General features: G+C 42.6%; 1 protein-coding gene across 1 annotated transcript; it reads left to right on the plus strand.

Annotated features, from left to right (window-relative positions):
- Positions 1-12,959: 12,959 nt before the first annotated feature.
- On the plus strand, positions 12,960-13,670 carry LOC110703003. The gene has a single exon (XM_021880761.1). It carries the CDS (start codon positions 12,960-12,962, stop codon positions 13,668-13,670), a length of 711 nt encoding a protein of 236 aa, XP_021736453.1.
- The last annotated feature ends 7,160 nt before the right edge of the window (positions 13,671-20,830 follow it).

Consider the following 20,830-nt stretch of genomic DNA (forward strand, 5'->3'; position numbering starts at 1 on the left):
CCCAACCAAGTGGGTGTTTATAGAGAATGGGGACATGAAACCCCTTTTCATGATCAATGTTGGATCATGTGCAATTGTAATAATTTATTGAATTCTAAAATAAATAATTAAGCAAAAGCAATCATAAGGCAACAAGTGGCAAAAGGAGAGAATGGGTTAGGTGAGGACCATATCCCATGGGGGGACCATTGCCTTGCTCCCCAAGGGAAGCCTAGAGGCTTTGGTCCCCACCTCTCCTAAACCACCACTCATAAGGCAGCTGGGCTGGCTGGCAGCTGGTACTGCCAGCACGCCCAGCTAGCTAGCACCAGGCTGCCTAGCAGCTCCTTCGCATGCACAGCACGCCCAGCGCTGCTGCTCGCTAGCTAGCTAGGCGATGCTACCTGCTAGCTAATGCTGGCTGCTGGCACGCATCACCATCGCACACACGCTAGCACACCCAGCACTCCCTCGCATCCTTCACATTCCCATGCCCTCGCACTCCATGTCAGCCAGCCCTTCACGTACGCAAGGCCTAGCATGCGTGCTGCTAGCGAGCCACGCATGCTGGGCGATGCTGGGCGACAGTGCACACGCACACGCATGTGCCTAGCACTGCGATGGTGCTGTGCGTGGTGCCAGGCTTGCGATGGTTCCTGGCCTGCGTGCTGCGATGCCTTCCATGCACACGCCCACGCACACAAGGCCCATCATAGTGTTGTGCTTGTGCGAGGGGCATGCGATGGTGTGCTATGGTGCGCATAGCACTTGCGATGGGGTGCCTAGCACACCTAGTGTGCTTGGGCTTGCGCCTAGCCATGCTAGGTGCATGCTAGCCTGAACTTGCCTAGCATCCACATGGCTAGGCCAGTGTGGTGCTAGGGCTATGTTCATACTTGTTGCTTTGTGATTTTGCGACGCTCGGTCTTGACGCCCTAGGCTCGATATCCGACGTCTGTATTCGTAAAACTCTGCTGACTCATTAAATCCTTTCGGATTAATTCGTCGTCTCAGATCGGTGATTCGATTGGGTTCGACCCGTAGGGTTCAGTTAAGATTAAGCTGTAACATCAATTGTACATTGATATTACTTATCGGAAGCGGCCTCCACCTAGGCATTCCGATCACTTGACCTTACTGAAGAATTAGCTCCGTAATAATTCTGAACCCTCTATCGGAAGAATACACTTGTTGGAAGGACACCATTCCTTCCAGGTGTTGTGCGTGGTGCTAGGGTGTTGCGATAGTGCCTACGAACATGCACACACACATGGGTTCTTTGCTTGGTGCGATAGGGCAGCGATGGTGCCTAGGCATGATGCTAGGGCTGTGATAGCGCCTAGGCATGATGCTAGGGCTGTGATAGCGCCCAAGCACTCATGCCTCGCCTAGCACACCATGGTGCGCCTAGGCATGCGATGAGCTAGCTAAGCCTAGCTACGGCTACACTCATACTTGTCGCTTGTGTTTTTGCGACGCTCGGTCTCGACGCCCTAGGCTCAATATCCGACGTCTGTATTCGTAAAACTCCGACGACTCATTAAATCCTTCGGATTAATTCGTCGTCTCGGATCGATTGGGTTCGACCGGAAGGGTTTAGTTAAGATTAAGTTGTAATATTAATTATACCTTAATTTTACTGATCGAAAGCGGCCTCCACCTAGGCATTCTGATCACTTGACCTTACTGAAGAATTAGCTCTGTAATAATTCTGAACCCTCTATCAGAATAATACACTTGTTGGAAGGACACCATTCCTTTCAATCTCCCACTTGTCCTTCCGGGCAAGTGTGCATACAGTGTATAGCCCATTTCATATGTCACTTAATTACTCTTCGTGAACTATAAGGTAAGATTAATCGTCATCCTTATTACGTTCAGAAGTGTTTCTCGATCTCCGAGTTTGACTGTCAATAAGCAGATGATTTCTAAAATCCATCTAAGCACGTCCATGCATTTTCACAGTCTCGTTCATTGAGCGGCCTTGTAAACAACAAAGACATATTCCCTATTGTTAATTAGGGGACATTCCCAGTCTTGCATTGTAAGTTTCTCTTACTAAGAGGACCTAATCTCCCGAGTGTTCCTGTTATGATCCCCAGTTATGGCAGACATTAGACAACATCAAAGAGACTAGTTTTCAAACAAGAAAACTTCACAATACTCACGGTCTAGGAAATGAGTTCCGATAGCTATAATGAGAAATGTACTTATGACAATTTTTGAATCTCTTAAAGTACTCTCATAAGTCGATCCAGTGCAGTTCCAAACTTGCACTTGTGCAAATGATTTATGACCATCATGTCCTTGTAGCACAAGAAACGGTGCTGTAAATCATACTACACACTAATATCTGGTGGTCATCAACCGTCCATCATTTAGATGACCTCGATTAGGGATAATTTTCGATTTAAGTATTCAATGTTCACTTAACAGGTGTTTCTTTATCCAAGACATGGTCTTGATACCATGTTTTGAATATTTCCATAAATCGAATGGACTCATTATTTAATTCTAAACCACAATTAAATAGCAATGGAGTGAATGATAATTTTGCACAAAAATTAATTACTCCATTAATGAATGGTTTTAATACAGTGTCTTACATTAAAACAACCAGTTTAATTAAAACACATGTACAAGGAATTTCAAAGCCAGTCTCCGATGTGCTTGATTCCCATTGCCTCAACGTGCTTGTTGTGTTTCACTTGAGGCAAAGGTTTAGTTAACGGGTTGGCCACATTATCATCCGTGTCGATCTTGTAAATTCTGATTTCACCTTCGGATTTCCATTCCCTTATCATGTGAAATCGCCTTTGGACATGTTTGACCTTCTGGTGTTCTCTTGGCTCCCTGGCTAAGCGATAGCTCCATTATTGTCACATTAGAGATCTATCGGACCCTTGATCGAGGGTACAACACCAAGTTCACTGATGAACTTCCGAATCCAAACAGCCTCCTTAGCAGCTTCTGAAGCAGCCAAGTATTCGGCTTCAGTTGTAGAGTATGCATTTGTGCTCTGCTTGGCACTCTTCCAACTAAATGCTCCTCCATTTAGGCAATATATGTACCCTGACTGTGACTTGAAGTCTTCTATGTCAGTCTGGAAGCTAGCGTCGGTGTAACCTTCAAAAACCAGATCTTTATGGCCACCATAAACCAGGAATTTATCCTTGTTCCTTTTCATGTACTTTAGGATATTCTTGGCCGCAGTCCAATGCGCCTCTCTTGGGTTTTATTGGTATCGGCTCGTAGCACTCAAGGCATACGAGACATCTGGTCTGGTACATATCATGGCATACATGATCGACCCAATTAGCGAAGCATATGGAATCTGATCCATTCTCTCTCGCTCAACAGGTGTTTGTGGACACTGTTTCTTGCTGAGAGTTACGCCATGGGATATGGGTAGATGCCCTCTCTTGGCATTCTCCATGTTGAATCGTGCCAGTACTATATCAATGTAAGTACTCTGCCTCAATCCAATCATCCTCTTAGATCTATCCATGTAGACCTTGATGCCCAATATGTATTGTGCCTCTCCTAAGTCCTTCATTGAAAAGCACTTTCCCAACCAGCCCAATGAGCAGTATGTCATCGACATATAGGACTAGGAATGCGATGTCACTCCCATTGACCTTCTTGTATACACAAGATTCATTTGGATTCTTGATAAAACCAAACTTGCTGCTGGCTTCATCAAATCGCAGATTCCAACTCTTGCTGACTTGCTTTAGTCCATAAATGGACTTCTTAAGCTTGCAAACCTTTCCAGCGTTGCTCAGATCGACAAAACCTTCTGGCTGTGACATGTATATAGTTTCTTCCAAAATCCCATTCAGGAAGGCGGTTTTGACATCCATCTGCCATATTTCATAATCGTAATATGCAGCAATCGCTAGAATAATTCGGACAGACTTTAGCATTGCAACTGGTGAAAAGGTTTCATCATAGTCAATCCCGTGGACTTGCCTATAACCTTTTGCCACCAGTCTAGCCTTGTATATCGATACATTTCCATCATTGTCTGTCTTCAATTTGAAGATCCATTTGCAACCAATGGGTGTGTAACCCTCGGGCAAATTCACTAAGTCCCAGACTTGATTTTCAGATATGGAGTCCATCTCGAATTTCATGGCCTCTTGCCATTTAGCAGAGTCGGGGCTCGTCATAGCTTGCTTGTATGTCGCTGGCTCATTTCCATCCATAACTAGGATGTCTTGATCATTGTTAAGACAATACCAAGGTATCTGTCTGGTTGAGATCTTTGCCGTTGCGACATACGAAGGGTAATAGGTTGAGCATTTACATTGTCTGTTTGATTCTGACCAATCTTCCCAGCTGTTTCCAAAGCACTTAGATTGTCAGTTTTATCAAGTTGACATTGTTGCTCGTCCTCTCGAACTTTGTTGAGTTCGATTTTCCTCCCACTTGCCATTTTGGAAAGGTGTTCCTTCTCTAAAAAGACACCATCACGAGCAACAAACACTTTGTTCTCAGATTTATTGTAGAAGTAATACCCTTTGGTTTCTTTTGGATATCCCACAAAGAAACACTTATCCGATTTGGGGTGAAGTTTTTCCGAAATTAATCGCTTGACATATGCTTCGCATCCCCAAATCTTGAGAAAAGACAACCTAGGAGGTTTCTTAGTCCATAATTCATATGGAGTCTTTTCAACAGCTTTTGACGGAGCGCGGTTCAGTGTTAGTGCCGCGGTTTGTAGCGCATGTCCCCAGAAAGAGATAGGAATTTCACTAAGACCCATCATTGATCGAACCATGTCTATCAAGGTTCGATTCCTCCGTTCCATTGAGGAGTTCCGGGAGGCGTCAACTATGAAAGAATACCATTTTTTTTCAAGTGATCGTCGATTTCATGGCTCAAATATTCGCCACCTCAATCCGATCGAAGTGCCTTATTTTTCTTGCCAAGTTGATTCTCAACTTCTTTCTGAAATTCTTTGAATTTGTCAAAGGATTCAGATTTATTTGACATTAAGTAGATATAGTCATATCTACTAAAATCATCGGTGAAGGTAATGAAATATCGGTAACCTTGTCTTGCGGGTGTACTCATTGGTCCGCATACATCCATGTGTATTAGACCTAATAAGTCACTTGCCCTTTCTCCCAACTTAGAGAATGGCTGTTTTATCATCTTGCCTAATAGACATCCTTCGAAATTTTAAAACGACTCCAAGTCGAATGAGTCAAGAACACCTTCTTGTAGAAGTTTCTTGATGCGTTTGACGTTAATATGGCCAAGACGTTAATGCCACAAGTAGGTTTGATTCGACTCGATGGTCTTAGCCCTTTTGGCGGTATCATCAATGTTATAGACTTGTCAGTCAAGAGAAAGCACATAAAGACCATTTTCTAAATATGCTTTACCATATAAAACATTATCGAAATAAAATGAACAACTATTGTTCTTAATTCGAAATTCAAAACCTTTGGCGTCCAACGCCGACATTGAAATAATGTTTTTGGTAACTCTAGGAACATGATAACAATTCTCAAGTTTTAAGATAAGCCCTAAGGGCAATGACAAACTGAGAGTTCCAACGGAGACGGTAGACATTCTTTCTCCATTGCCGACCCGAAGCTCGACCTCTCCCTTCTCTAGCCTCCTATTTATCCTTAGTCCCTGAGCATTGGAACAAAGGTGTGAGCCACATCCGGTATCTAATACCCATGATGTTTTGCTAGCGTAGTTTAAGTCTATAACAAAAATACCTGATGAATAAGCAACAGTGTCGTTCTTCTTATCTTCCTTGAATTTGAGGCAGTCCCGTTTCCAAAGTCCCTTCTTCTTGCAGTAGAAACATTCGGAATCGGACTTAGAAGAGGCTACCCTTTTGTCCTTGCTGCCCTTGGCAGTGTTTGACTAAGGCGGAAAATTTCTATTTTTCCCTTTAAAGCTCTTCTTCTTGCCCGGACGTTTGAATGGCTTGCCCTTCCTCACCATGAGCATGTCATGCTTCCCTCATCCTTGAGGGCTCGGCTTGCTTCAACATACCATGAAGCTCGGTGAGGGTTTTCTCCATGCTATGCATATTATAGTTCATCTTGAACTGATCATAGCCTTTGTGAAGCGAGTGGAGAATGATGTCAATTGCCATCTCGGTTTAATACCCAGCATCAAGCCTTTTCATGTTCTCAAATAACCCAATCATTTTGAGGGCATGCGGGCTGACTGGCTCTCCTTTCTTGAGCTTGCTCTCAAGGATCTGCCTGTGGGTTTCGAACATTTCAGTTCGGGCCTGCTCTTGAAACATATTCTGAAGCTCAGAAATGATCTCAAAACCCGTCTCCTTTTCAAAGAAAGTCTTTTGAAGGTCTGGAGACATAGTGGCCAACATGATGCATTTGACATCCCGATTGGCACTTTGCCATCGGTTAAGGGCAGCCTAAGTGACCTCCTCATTTAAAGCGTCCCTCATTAAGGACGTATTCCTTTTGCTCTTGCATTAGTACAATGCGCAGATTTCTTTTCCAATCAAGAAAGTTTGGCCCGCTCAACTTCTTAATGTGTGGCATTTATACCACCATTTTACCCTTTTTCGTTAGATATTTCCCCCGGATTTGTCACTTATTTATGCTTCTTTTCACCCCTTTTATCAAGATTTTAGTCACTTTAGCTCCCTCTCGTGTTTTCCCTTCCCTTTTGTCTTTTCTTTTAGTTTTTACTTCCTTTTCGTGTGTTTTGATAGCTCCTAGCACTCGTGGGCGAATCATGGGTTACTAGTTCGAGTAGAGATGCTAAGTGAGCTTGCCAAGGAAGTGGAGATGCCAAAATGGAGAGGGCGCGACTGATAAGCATAGCCTTGGGCGCGGACAGGAAAGTCCTGATGCCAACAAGAGAAAGTGGAGATGGCGAGCCGCAGGTGCGGCAGAGAAGACCCGCGGGCGCAGCATTTTCCCCCGCGGGCGCGACAATCTGGGTTTGACGAGCTTATTACCCAGCTTGGAGAGGGCGCGGCAGCCTGTTCGGATAGCCCTCTCCCTTTCCCTTTTTCCTTATTTTGGTAGAAGACTATAAATAGTCTTTAGCTTGAGTTTTTCATTCATTCACTATTCCATTGGCTTAAAATCATTTTATAGAGAGAGAATATCCATATCTTCTAGAGAGAGAAAACACTAGTCTTCAAGAATCAATCTTTGTAATCAAATATTTAAGCTTTCTTCTAGATTGTTGCTACTACTTTGATGATTTGGTAATCTTTCATCTTTATAATATCAATCTTTAATTTTGTTTCTCTAGTTTTTTATTTTCTTTGTTTGGTTGTTCTTACTTGAGTTTTCCTTCATAAATATTCAAGCTTTATTAGTTACTTTAATTTGATTTCCTTTCAAGTTAGAATCATGTTAGGTTGTGTTGATTTTGAATATATGCTTATGTTAATTGTCATGGCTATTCCTTTTCTTCTAGCTTAGGTTTTTAGCGAGGGAAGGGGGTGAAGATCATGTGTATTTGATTATCTATTGATTATTGATTGGGATTTATTCTTGAGTTGATGATTTGAGCTAAAATATGCTTGGAGTTAGTGTGTGCACCACTAATCCCAAGAGTCTAGCCCTTGATTGAATGCATGAGAATGATTTAATCTAGGTGTGAATGATTTCATCAATTTGCTTGAGTAGTTGCATGAGAATGAACTATCTTAGGTAGAGTTATACTCCTAGAATTGGTTCCTTATCGGTTTTCATTGTTATTCAATGTTCATGATTGAACCCCCCTCTCCCTAGTGCTTTTGTCATTGTTATCTCTCTAATCTAGTCCATTTACTTGCATTTAAGAGTATTTAATCTATTCCCATTGTTTTTAGTTTATTTTAGGCTTAATAGTAGATGGTTTTTCCATAGGATTCTTCAAACACAAATCTCAATACCTCTTTTTGTTTCTAGCAATTTATCCTAGATTTCGTATTAATTGTGCTAAACCCCCGTTTCCTTGGGAATCAACCATACCTTACTGCTATCTAAAGTAAAATTGATAGAGTTAGGATAGGAGATATAAATTGTAATTTTGATCTAGGATAGTAAACTAACGACCTATTGTCCACCGATCAAAATTTTGGCGCCGTTGCCGGGGAAGCGGCTTGTTTTGCACTTTTAATTTGCGTTATTATTGGATTTGTTGCTTTTTACTTTTTTCTTTTTCCACTTGCTAGTCATTGCTAATAGTTTTCTTAGCTTTGGTGGATGCAAAGAAGATCTTAGGGACCTCTTACTCACTTCATTGAACCCGAAATCGACCGCACTTTGAGACAAGTTCGGAGACTTTATCAGGAAGAGTGGCGAGGTTTTGGTGCTATTTTTAACAGTGAGAGTGATTCTTGGTCTTCAAGCTCTCAAAGCGAAGAAATGGCGAGGCAAGAGAATGATATTTTGTTTCGTGAGTTCGGTAATCCTGAGGATTACGAACTCACCGGAGGGATATTGCTACCCGTCACGGAAACCTACTTCACCATTCATCCTCAATACACTAGAATGGTTCAAGCGGAGCAATTTTCGGGTTCTCCAAGTGAAGATCTAATTGAGCACCTTGATAGATTCCTCGAGCTTTGTGCTATGATTCAAACCAACCAAGTTTCTCAAGAATACATCCGAATGCATCTATTCGTCAATCTCTTGAGGGAAAATCAAAGAAGTGGCTCAAGCAAGTCAAGCCTAATTCTCTCACGACATGGAGGGAGATTGTCCAAGCATTCTTAAAAAGGTTCATTTCCGAAGAGAAGACCGCCGAGATGAGGAGGAAGATTGCATCATTTGAACAAGAGGCGGATGAAAGCCTTAGTGAAGCTTGGGAAAGGTTCAAAGAGTTGGTACAAGCATGTCCTCACCATGAATACAACCAAAGCTTACTCATGAGGTTCTTCTATGATGGCTTGGAACCGATGTCTAGAGCTAACTTGGATGCGGGGGCGGGTGGAAAATTGATCAAAGTCCCTCAGTATCAAGTCGAAGCAACAATTGAAGAGGTAGTGAAGAACTACTCTTGGGGTGGTAGAAGGAGGAATGCACCGAAGAAAGGTGGGAAGTATGAATTGGAGAAAGTTGATCAATTGCAACATCAAATTGAGCTTTTGACAAAAGGGCTTGCAAAGTTGAATACTAGTGTCAATAGTGGGGCAAGCTCCTCCCAAGTCAACTGTTTCTCTTGTCAAAATTGTGGTGGCACCAACCACGATACATCTTATTGTGGAGGTTTGAGCCCGGAGCATGTAGCGGCTTATAACACAAAGCAAGACGGATATTGGGGAGGTGGCGGTGGAGTAGCTTGGAGACAACCACCACCCGGATTTGCAACCCAACCTCAACCATGGAATCAACAAGCCATACAACTCCAACCTCCAATATCAAAACCCACCTCCATTCCAAACCCAAAACCAAAGAGGAAACTACCCAAGAAACAACCAACACAATAATCAACACCACTACCACAATCAAAGTTAAACGACTCAAAGGAGTCAAGAGCAAGCATCTCAACGCGATTCTACTCAAACCCAAATTCTTCAACAACTTCAAGCCATGAATCAACAAATGAAAGAGGTCAAGGCTCACAACAAGATGGTTGATTCACAACTAGCTTAATTTTCCGAGAGGGTTCCTTTCAACTCATCTTCTACTTTACCCGTACAATCACAAACCAACCCTTCTAACATCGTGAAACCCGACTCTTGCAAGGAAATACCATTGAGATCGGGCACATACTATGAAGGTCCCAAGGAGGGGGATGGCAAGGAAAAGAAGGAAAGAGAAGAGAAGATGAGTGAAGATAAAGAAGTTGAAGAAGAGAAGGTTGATGAGAAAGGGAGAAGTATGAAGAAAAAGAAGTCTAAGGATGTGGCGACATCCTCAACTTCTAGTGAGACTAGAAATCTTGATGGAACGGTTCCTTTTCCCGGTTGGCTTGCGGAGAGAAAATTGAATGACAAATTTGTAAAGTTTATAAGTGTGATGAAAAACTTACACATTAACCTCCCTTTCATTGAGGTTGTCGCACAAATGCCTTCATACTCCAAGTTCTTGAAAGACATTCTCACCAACAAGAGGAAGCTTAATGATGAGCTTATCACTCTTCCCCATCAAGTGAGTGCACTCGTTCAACACGAAATGCCCAAGAAGCAAAAGGATCCGGGAAGCTTCACCTTGCCGGTCAAGATTGGGAACATGGAAGCTAGGGGTGCCTTAGCCGACCTTGGAGCAAGTGTTAGTTTGATCCCTTTATCCATTGCTCAAAAGATTAACATTAAGATGATCCCCACAAGGAAAACCATTCAATTGGCCGATTGTTCGGTGAAGCTACCTTGTGGTGAGCTTGAAGATGTCCCTATTCAAGTTGGGCATATCTATGTGCCTTGTGAATTTGTAGTGATGGATATGGAAGAAGATGTGGATACACCTTTGATTTTGGGTCGTGAAGCTCTTAAGACCTTGGGGGCGGTAATCAATTGCAAGAACAATACCATTACATGTGAAGTAGCCGATGAAAAAATTGTCTTTGAATTCTCTAAGCTACTAAAGACCCCATGGTTGAGAAGTGATATAGGGTTGATGTTGTGAATGAAGAACTAGATCATTTGGGAAGGGTTATGATGAGTCCTCAAGACCCAATGGTTGAAACTCTCACATGTGAGGAAGAGTACTTCTCTTAAGAAGCAAAGGAGTTTGTCATGGCCATTGACGAAGCCAAAGAGGAGGAAGTGAATGATTCTAAGCATGATGAGCTAGAACTTGAGGAGGAAAAATTGGAGGAGAGTTCTAAGCCTCCTCCCAAGGTAGAACTCAAACCCCTTCCCCCTTCTTTGAAATATGCCTATCTTGGAAATGAAGGGGAATACCCTATTATTGTCAATGCTTCCCTTAATGGTCTTGATTTGGAAAAATTGCTTGTTGTTTTGAGAAAATATAGAAATGTGATAGGGTAGAGCATTGATGATATCAAGGGTATTAGCCCTTCTTTATGCATGCATCGAATTCACTTTGAGGATGATCAATCTGCCTCCATTGAGTCTCAACGGAGGTTGAACCCCAACCTCCAAGAGGTTGTCAAGAAAGAAATTTTGAAATTGTGTGAAGCGGGTATAATCTATGCTATCTCCAATAGCAAGTGGGTTAGCCCGGTTCACGTGGTCCCAAAAAAGGGTGGAATGACCATTGTCAAGGGAGAAGGAGGAGAGGAAATCTCCACCCGGACGGTGACCGGTTGGAGGATGTGCATTGATTTTAGGAAGTTGAACAAAAACACTAAGAAAGATCATTTTCCTCTCCCCTTCATGGACCAAATGTTGGAAAGACTCTCCTATCATGCTTTCTTTTGCTTCTTGGATGAATATTCCGGCTTTTTCCAAATTCCTATCCATCCAAGTGATCAAGAGAAAACTACTTTTACATGTCCATATGGGACATTTACATACCGAAGAATGCCTTTTGGGTTATGCAATTCCCCATCAACTTTCCAACGATGCATGACCTACATTTTTTCTGAAATGCTTGAGAATGAGATTGAAGTTTTTATGGATGATTTTAGTGTTGGTGGCTCGTCTTTTGACACACGTCTTATTAACCTTGAAAAAGTCTTGAAAAGGTGTCAAGAGACGAGTTTAGTGTTGAATTGGGAAAAATTCCATTTTAAGGACGAGGAAGGTATTGTCCTAGGCCATAATGTATTAAAAAAGGGCATTGAAGTTGACTCGGCTAAGGTTTCGGTGATTGCTAAGTTGCCCCCTCCTACCTCCGTTACAAGAGTGAGAGCTTTTCTAGGGCATGCCGGTTTTTACCGGAGGTTTATCAAAAAAATTTCATCAATCGCCAAACCCTTAACCGAGTTACTCAAAAAGGATGTTATGTTCAATTTTGATGAGGCTTGCCTTGAGGCATTCCAAAAGCTCAAGGAAGCCCTCATCTCCTCTCCTGTTGTGCAAGCTCCGGATTGGAGCTTGCCTTTTGAGCTAATGTGCGATGCAAGTGACTTTGCAGTAGGTGCGGTGCTTGGTCAAAAGAAAGATGGAAGATCCCATGTCATCTACTACGCAAGTAGAACGCTCGATGAAGCTCAAAAGAACTACACTACAACGGAGAAGGAAATGCTAGCAGTCGTGTTTGCCATGGATAAGTTCCGGTCTTACCTCATATGCTCAAAGGTGATAGTCTACACGGATCACATAGCGGTCCGCTATCTTATGACCAAAAAGGAAGCGAAACCGCATCTCATCCGTTGGGTTCTTTCGCTACAAGACTTTGACATGGAGATGAGGGATAAAAAGGGAATGGAAAATTATGTGGCGGATCATCTATCTAGACTTCCTTTTGAGAATAAGGAGGATGTGTTTATCAATGAAGAGGTGGGGTTTGAGACCCTCATGGCTATGGCGTCAACATTAAGCCCTTGGTATGCGGACATTGCATATTATCTAGCATGTGGAGTCGTTCCCCGGAATTCTCCTCTCAACAAAGGAAAAGATTTTTCAAGGAAGTGAGGAGGTACTTTTGGAATGACCCTTATTTATTTAAGCAATGTGGAGATGGCCTCTTTCGAAAATGTGTTCCGGATCATGAGATAGAAGGAGTTCTTGAACATTGCCACTCATTTCCATGTGGAGGGAATGGAGGAGTTAAAAAGATTGTGGCAAAGATCTCCCAATCTCTTCTTTGGTGGCCAACATTGCATAAGGATGCCCACAAATTTGTTTCACGGTGTGACAAATGCTAAAGAAGTGGTGGTATAACCAAAAGGGATGAAATGCCTCAACAAAACATTTTGGAGGTCGAGCCATTCGATGTTTGGGGTGTCGACTTCATGGGGCCTTTTGTCTCTTCTTGTGGAAATCTTTATATCTTGGTGGCGGTGGACTATGTGACCAAGTGGATTGAAGCTATACCATCCCCCACCAATGACCATAAAAGTGGTGCTCAAGCTTCTCAAAAAAGTCATATTTCCACGATTTGGGGTTCCTAGAGTGCTAATCAGTGATGGTGGTTCTCATTTTGCCAAGAAGCAATTCGAAGCTCCTCAAAAGGTACGGGGTTCATCACAAGGTTGGTCTCCCTTACCACCCTCAAACTCAAAGACAAGTGGAAGTGTCCAATAGAGAGATCAAAAACCTTCTTGAGAGGATGGTGAGAAAGTCTAGAAAATATTGGCCTCTCAAGCTCGATGACACGCTTTGGGCTCTTAGGACGGCATACAAAACCCCCATTGGCACAACCCCCTACCGGTTGGTCTATGGGAAGGCTTGTCACTTGCCGGTTGAGTTGGAATACAAGGCTTTGTGGGCGATCAAAGAGCTCAACATGGACATGTCCTTGGCGGGTGAGAAAAGATTGCTTAAGCTCAATGAACTTCAGGAGCTCCGGTACGATGCATACGAGAACTCGAGGCTCTACAAGGAGAGGACTAAGAGATGGCACGGCCGACATATAAGGAACAAGAGCTTCAAGGTTGGAGACAAGGTGTTGTTATTCAACTCTAGGCGTCGGTTGTTTCCCGAAAAACTAAAATCCAAGTGGTCGGGGCCTTTAACAATTTCGAGGACTACTCCTTACGGGTCTTTTGAGTTAGAAGCGGAGGGGAACAAGTTCATGGTTAACGGCCACCGTTTGAAGCTCTACCATTGCAATGATCAAGTTGGCATGATTGAGTGCATGAGGCACGATCCATCGGATCCTAAGCCGCTTATTTGATGATGATGCAATATGGTTAAGCTAATGACCTTATAAAGAAGCGCTTCTCGGGAGGCAACCCGAGTCCTCAACTCTTTTGATTTTGTGTTTCTTGTGTTTGATTACTTTTGGACGATTTTTCTTTAATCTCTTATTGTGTGTGTGTGTTTGTTCTTCCATCAAGTACTTGGATCTTTGGAATTTTGATCTATTATGTTGAGTTTGGAGAGGAGAAGGAGAATGGAAAAATTGAAAGTGGAGATGCCAGGAGAAACCCTGGAGAGGGCGCGCACAGGAAACCCGCTGGCGCGGCCCATAGGCCCGCGGGCGCGGGCAGTCCCCCTTCAGTTTTTCAAAGAGAGTGGAGATGACTAGGACATGGCTGAGAGAGGGCGCAGACTGGAAACCCGCGGGCGCGGACAGTCACCTCCGCGGGCGCGCATTCCAGACCCGCGGGCGCGGCAGGCAACAGTTTAGAACATCAGAAACTTGAGATGCCAGGTCCGCGGGCGCAGCATATACCCCTGCTGGCGCGGACAGTCACCTCCGTGGGCGCGGCATATACCCCCGCGGGCACGGCCCTGCAGGTCTGCGATTTCTAATTCGATTTTCAGCCATATGCCCGAAACATTTTACACCCCAAAACTGAATTTTTCCCCTCTTTCTCTCTCTACTCCTCACTCCATTCCAAACCCTAACCAATTCTACCTCAATTTCTCTTCCCAAATCATCAAACTCCATCAAATTTCAACAATTTCCCTCATTTTTCTTCACTTTTTCTCAACAAAATATGATTTTTCACTCTCAGAAACCCCAAATTCTCGGTACTTTCTCTTGTGTGGGATTTGCTTCCTCTATTAAAGGGTTCTTGGAGGTGGGATTCATTGCTTCTTCAAAGGCTAGTAAGAGTACTTGTTTGAACTCATTATTGATATAAATTTCTCCCTTACTCTGTATTTCCTTTGAATTTGAAGTATATTGTTGATTGAGAAAATTTCATGTTTGTGATTTTTCATGTTGGAATTATTGATGTTTGGACTCCTATTTTGTATTCATCTATTATATTATTGAAGTATGTTGTTGTTGTTGTTTGAGAAAATTTCATGCTTGTGATTTTGATCATTATTGATTTTGGAGTTGTTGTTTGTGGTAGTTGTCTCTTGGTATAGATTGTTTGATTGTGGGTTGTTCTCGGTGACTTTTGGAAGTTTGTTGTGGGTGTATTTCTTGGTGCTTGTAATTTGTGTGAGTAAAAATGGTTTTTTGTCAAAGAAAAGAAAGAGTGGGAAAGAACTTCAAGGTTCATCCTCCTCAAACCCCCAACAAAACAAGAAAACACAAACCGCTCCACCACCTCTACCACCCCTCAAATTCCACAATAAAAACCATAAACCCATCTTTGACAACTTGCAAAACCGCAAATTGAGACCGACCAAGCACTACCACCATCCCACCACCACCAAGCTTAGCATCGACGAGGATTGTTGGTTCTTGTTCAACAACCTCGGGCTAGGTTCCTTTGTGTCAAGTGCATATCGAACCTACAAAGAGCCTACCCTAGAGTTTCTTGCTTCTTTAGAATGCCATGCCGCAGGGGATAATGATCTCTTCATCTCCTTCCAACTCTTTAACAAAAAAGAAACCTTCACCCTCCGCCAGTTTAACCAACTACTTGACTTCAACCCCGATGCCGATATGTTCTTCCCAGAGCATGCAGGCCTCCATGCTTATGAGCCCCTTCATTCGTGGAAAGTCATCACCAGGATGGACGCCTTCAACTCCAAGTATTCCCTAGCTAGCCAAATCATGCACCCGGCCATCAGACTTTTGCATCGAATTCTCGGGTACATGGTCTTCAACAAGCAAGATTTGGGGAAAATTACCACCGACGAAATCCAAATTCTATGGCTTGCTACGCAGCCGGAGATTGGGCACAGGATGAACTTCGGGTTTCTATTCACTAAATGCATTGAAGGTGTCATCTCGGGCACAAGGAAGGGTGAAATTCATTTTGGGGGGATGGTCACTTGGATAGCCGAGAAGTTGGGGCATTTGGATAAGCTGGAATCTTGCACCCCCGTGGGGAAGAGTGATGGGAGTGATATATGGCTCGACCTCGATCAAATAAAGACTATGAAATTCATCGCTGATACTGAGGATCGAGGACGGACTTGGAGCTTACTTGTCTCCCATAAACACCATTGTTTCCTTCCCAATCCGGAATTCACCTCCTTCACGAGGGAAGGGGTAAATTACCCGTGGTGGGTAAAAAAGGACTCGGGTGTCCTTCCTAGAGCAAGAATGGTTATGGGTGAAGGGTCCGGTCGAAGCCATGAAAGTGCGGAGGATGAGTTCGAACAACAACAACAACAGCAACAACAACAACAAGGAAGAAGGGAACAACAACAACATCATCAACCCGACTACCAACAACAAATGGAGGCAATGAGAGCCCAAATGGAAAGCATGCAACTTGGCATGCAAGGTATGTTTGCTTCCCACCAACACCTTTCTTACCAAACCAACGCTTTGTATGATTTGAGTGTACGTAGAGGGGATGTCACCCCCCCGGTAAACTACCCATATGTGTCGGCCCAACAAGGGTCCGTGCCATCTTGGGGGGGTGACAACCAACCTATGTACCCCTATTGGCAGGGGCCCTCGGACCTTATTGTACCTAGGCGTGATTTCCCTGATGAGTTCGGTCATTATGATTACCGGGTTTCGGGTGGGAGTGATTACAGGCGGGATCCTAACTACCCCTATGTCGATCCCTCTCACCCCGCACCCTTTGACCAACCCGAGCCATATGACCAGTTATCCGCATCCCAACTTGACCTCTTCAAAGGTCATTACGGGTGGCCACCTGGCTACTCCGGAGGTTGGGACCCCTATGGGCCCCCCTCGGGTTTCTCTTATGACAGTGGGAATGCGGATAACGATGGTGTCGGCCCTAGTGGCCATTAGTTTCCCCCTTGTGCTTTTTGTTCCCTCCCTTTGTTGTCCCTCCCCTTTATTACATGTCCTCGTGCCGCATCGAGGACGATGCTTTACTCTAGTGTGGGGGGGTGTTTGAGTCAAAGGAGAGTGTTAAGGAATGCTTTAGGTAAGTGTGGGGGAAAAGCACCTAGGACTCAAGGGACTATTTAGGGGTTTTGGGTTTAGTTGTTGTTGGTAGCGTTGTTGTTGTTTGGTGTCTATGATGTCCATTTCCGTGATGATGATGATATGATGATGATGATTTCTTGATGATGGTATGTTTGGGTAGTATGTCATACCCAAAGAATTGAGTTCATGGATTTTCTTTCTCTCTCTAGTACTAACTTTCTTTTCTTTGTGGTGCTTGCCTTGTTTTTCTTTGTTTTTCTCTCTCTTGTAGCTTGGAAGAAATTGCAAGCGACAAGTGGAGACACGGTAAATTGCATGGTTGCTCTATTCTTTCTTCAAGAGACATGGGTGAGATCTTTCCTTTACTCTTTTTTTCCTTCTCGTGTTGTGCTTAGTTTAGGATTTAGCTTAGGAAGGAGTTGAATGGTTCGAGGATGTTTGCATGCGGTTCCAAGGAACCTAGGATCGTTGGTATTGAGACCGAACGATCACTTGTATGTCGATTGGGATTTATTTGAATCTTTAAGCCTCTTATATGAACCTTCTTGATTCCTTCTTTCTTTTGTTCTACTTTCTTTTGTGTGATAAGCGTAATTATGGCATGATGATATGCTTGTATTTTGGAACTTGCTTGCTACATTTGGAATCTATCTCCGTGATGACGCATCCTAGAATGTTTGTCCTTTTTCTTAACTATTTGATGAGATGCACATTTCGAGATTGTTGTTGATTGAATTAGACGAGCCTTAGTTAAGGTAGCAAGGGTAAGAACTTGTGAGGGCGTTTGAACCCCTAGTTCATGGGATGTGGTAAGATGGAGTTACTCCCCATAGTGGATTTGAAGCCCTCTAGTTGGTATTTGCATACTTTTCTCGTCCCTTGTGAGGTTAAATTTGTTCAAGCCTTCATCAATTTGTTGAGCGGCATGTTAGGATCCTCGACTATGCATGTTTGAATCCTCGTGTTGATTACTAGCTCCCGAGATCGTGACCTAGGACTCTTAGGGGAGGAAAAGGGCACTATTTCTCATTTTTGTTTATATTCTCTTTTATTTAGTTAAAAATTTGATTTTTATTTTTGCATCAACCTTCTTGCCAACCAATTTCAGCCTAATGTTTCCCATTCTTGTCTCAACCCCATTACAAGCCTAATGAGCTATGCTTACCAACCCTTTTAGTTAGTGAAGCATTTGGCTTGTGAGGCTAGCGTGAAGAGCGTCATGAATATGAGCATGAATCATTTATGGAATTGGTGTGAAAGCAGAGATTTGAAAAGTAAGCCTGAATATGGGCATGCAAGAAAAATTTGAGAAGAGCGATGCAAAATGTTAAAAAAAAAAAAAAAATAAAAAAACAATTAAATGAGAAAATTATTTATTTTGTATATACTTGAATAAGGGTGGTAATGCGATGAAATCGAAATGTTGGGAGACCGTTTGAGTTGTGGTTGTTTCTTGAGTTTTGTCCATGAGAATTGGCCACTCTCTTGCTTCACTTAGGATTTACCACCACTATTTCAAATGTTCTCCCTACCACTGTTACAACCCTAATAAAGACCCTTATACTTTAGGGGTGCGTGGTCAATAACCGGTGGAGGGAGATGGTTCTCAACCCTATGGAGAGAGCGTGCATAGTTGAGATATCGGGATGATCTTTTACCTCCTCAAAATGAATCTTTTTCCGATTCCTTCGTGGAATCATGAGGAGCCATCTAGGGGGACGATTTGAAACTAGTGGGGAGAACACGGACCGTTTTAGAGGGGACTAGGGCGGAGGACGACTCACTAGTTCTCTATGCTTGCTTGAGGCTTGACTCTTGCAATCTTTAGCATCTTAAGGCGTGCATGCATCATGTAATTGAGAATAGCTAATATTCTTTGACGTTTTTAACATGGTTAAGTCCGAATAAAGCATTTGTCCATCTTGAAATTTAACGTTGTTTTTCCAAAGCCATGCCATATTATGTTTGTCTTTGTGGTCTTTGTTTTATCTTTCTCTCTTTGGTCTTGCTTGAGGACAAGCAAGAGGCAAGTGTGGGGGATTTTGATGTGTGGCATTTATACCACCATTTTACCCTTTTTCGTTAGAGATTTCCCCCGGATTTGTCACTTGTTTATGCCTCTTTTCACCGCTTTTATCTCGATTTTAGTCACTTTAGCTCCCTCTCGTGTTTTCCCTTCCCTTTTGTCTTTTCTTTTAGTTTTTACCTCCTTTTCGTGTATTTTGATAGCTCCTAGCACTCGTGGGCGAATCATGGGTTACTAGTTCGAGTAGAGATGCTAAGGGAGCTTGCCAAGGAAGTAGAGATGCCAAAATAGAGAGGAAGCGCTGATGAGCATAGCCGCGGGCGCGAGCTTGATAGCCGCGGGCGCGGACAGGAAAGCCCTGATGCCAACAAGAGAAAGTGGAGATGGCGAGCCGCGGGCGCGGAGCAAAGGGTCGTGGGTGCGGCATTGGCCCCGCGAGCGTGGCAGAGAAGACCCGCGGGCGCGGCATTTTCCCTCGCGGGCGCGGCAATCTGGGTTTGACAAGCTTATTACCCAGCTTGGAGAGGGCGCGACAGCCACTTTGGAGAGCCCTCTCCTTTGCCCTTTTTCCTCATTTTGGTAGAAGACTATAAATAGTCTTTAGCTTGAGTTTTTCATTCATTCACTATTCCATTCGCTTAAAATCATTTTATAGAGAGAGAATATCCATGTCTTCTAGAGAGAGAAAACACTAGTCTTCAAGAATCAATCTTTGTAATCAAATATTTAAGATTTCTTCTAGATTGTTGCTACTACTTTGATGATTTGGTAATCTTTCATCTTTATAATATCAATCTTTACTTTTGTTTCTCTAGTTTTTTATTTTCTTTGTTTTGTTGTTCTTACTTAAATTTTCCTTCATAAATATTCAAGATTTATTAGTTACTTTGATTTCCTTTCAAGTTAGAATCATGTTAGGTTGTGTTGATTTTGAATATATGCTTATGTTAATTGTCATGGCTATTCCTTTTCTTCTAGCTTAGGTTTTTAGCTAGGGAAGGGGTGATGATCATATGTATTTGATTATCTATTGATTATTAATTGGGATTTATTCTTGAGTTGATGATTTGAGCTAAAATATGCTTGGAGTTAGTGTGTGCACCTCTAATCCCAAGAGTCTAGCCCTTGATTGAATGCATGAGAATGATTTAATCAAGGTGTGGATGACTTCATCAATTTGCTTGAGTAGTTGCATGAGAATGAACTATCTTAGGTAGAGTTTATACTCCTAGAATTGGTTCCTTATCGGTTTTCATTGTTATTCATTGTTCATGATTGAACCCCCCTCTCCCCAGTGCTTTTGTCATTGTTATCTCTCTAATCTAGTCCATTTACTTGCATTTAAGAGTATTTAATCTATTCCCATTGTTTTTAGTTTATTTTAGGCTTAATAGTAGATGGTTTGTCCATAGGATTCTTCAAACACAAATCTCAATACCTCTTTTTGTTTCTAGCAATTTATCCTTAGATTTCGTATTAATTGTGTTAAACCCCCGTTTCCTTGGGAATCGACCCTACCTTACCGCTATCTAAAGTAAAATTGATAGAGTTAGGATAGGAGATATAAATTGTAATTTTGATCTAGGATAGTAAACTAACGACCTATTGTCCACCGATCACTTCTTGTCGAGAATTGAGCGTAAAGAGAATTGGTTCTTGTTTGAGTTACTTGCAGCCATTGTTCTACAATTGAAAGAATTTGAAATGCCATTCATATAACCAATAAGTTGAAATTTAAAAGCGTTCATGCATATTTTCAATCTTACGGAGCATTTTATCCACACATTTATAAAATTGTCCCTTTTAGGCGAGAATAAAATTATTCCGAGATCCCAAAGATCAAGAAATGGTGAAGCATGCTTTGGCTTGTCTTAATCATTAAATATCTTAAGGTAAACAATCCAATTTCTAATAGCTCCAAGCTACTCTCAGTTTGATAAAATGTCGCATCCAATGCATCCTTGACATTTTATCTCTTTTGCCACAACATCTAAGGACTCCTTATTGATATCGTTGAGCTTAACCAAGACAACTTGTATACCTAGTA

The sequence above is a fragment of the Chenopodium quinoa genome, unplaced genomic scaffold, assembly GCF_001683475.1.
Source record: "Chenopodium quinoa cultivar QQ74 unplaced genomic scaffold, ASM168347v1, whole genome shotgun sequence".
Lineage (NCBI taxonomy): Eukaryota > Viridiplantae > Streptophyta > Magnoliopsida > Caryophyllales > Amaranthaceae > Chenopodium > Chenopodium quinoa.

What these genes read in the sequence shown, in the direction of transcription:
- LOC110703003 (XM_021880761.1), top strand. Translation starts at nt 12,960, where the DNA reads ATGGTGGTTCTCATTTTGCCAAGAAGCAATTCGAAGCTCCTCAAAAGG.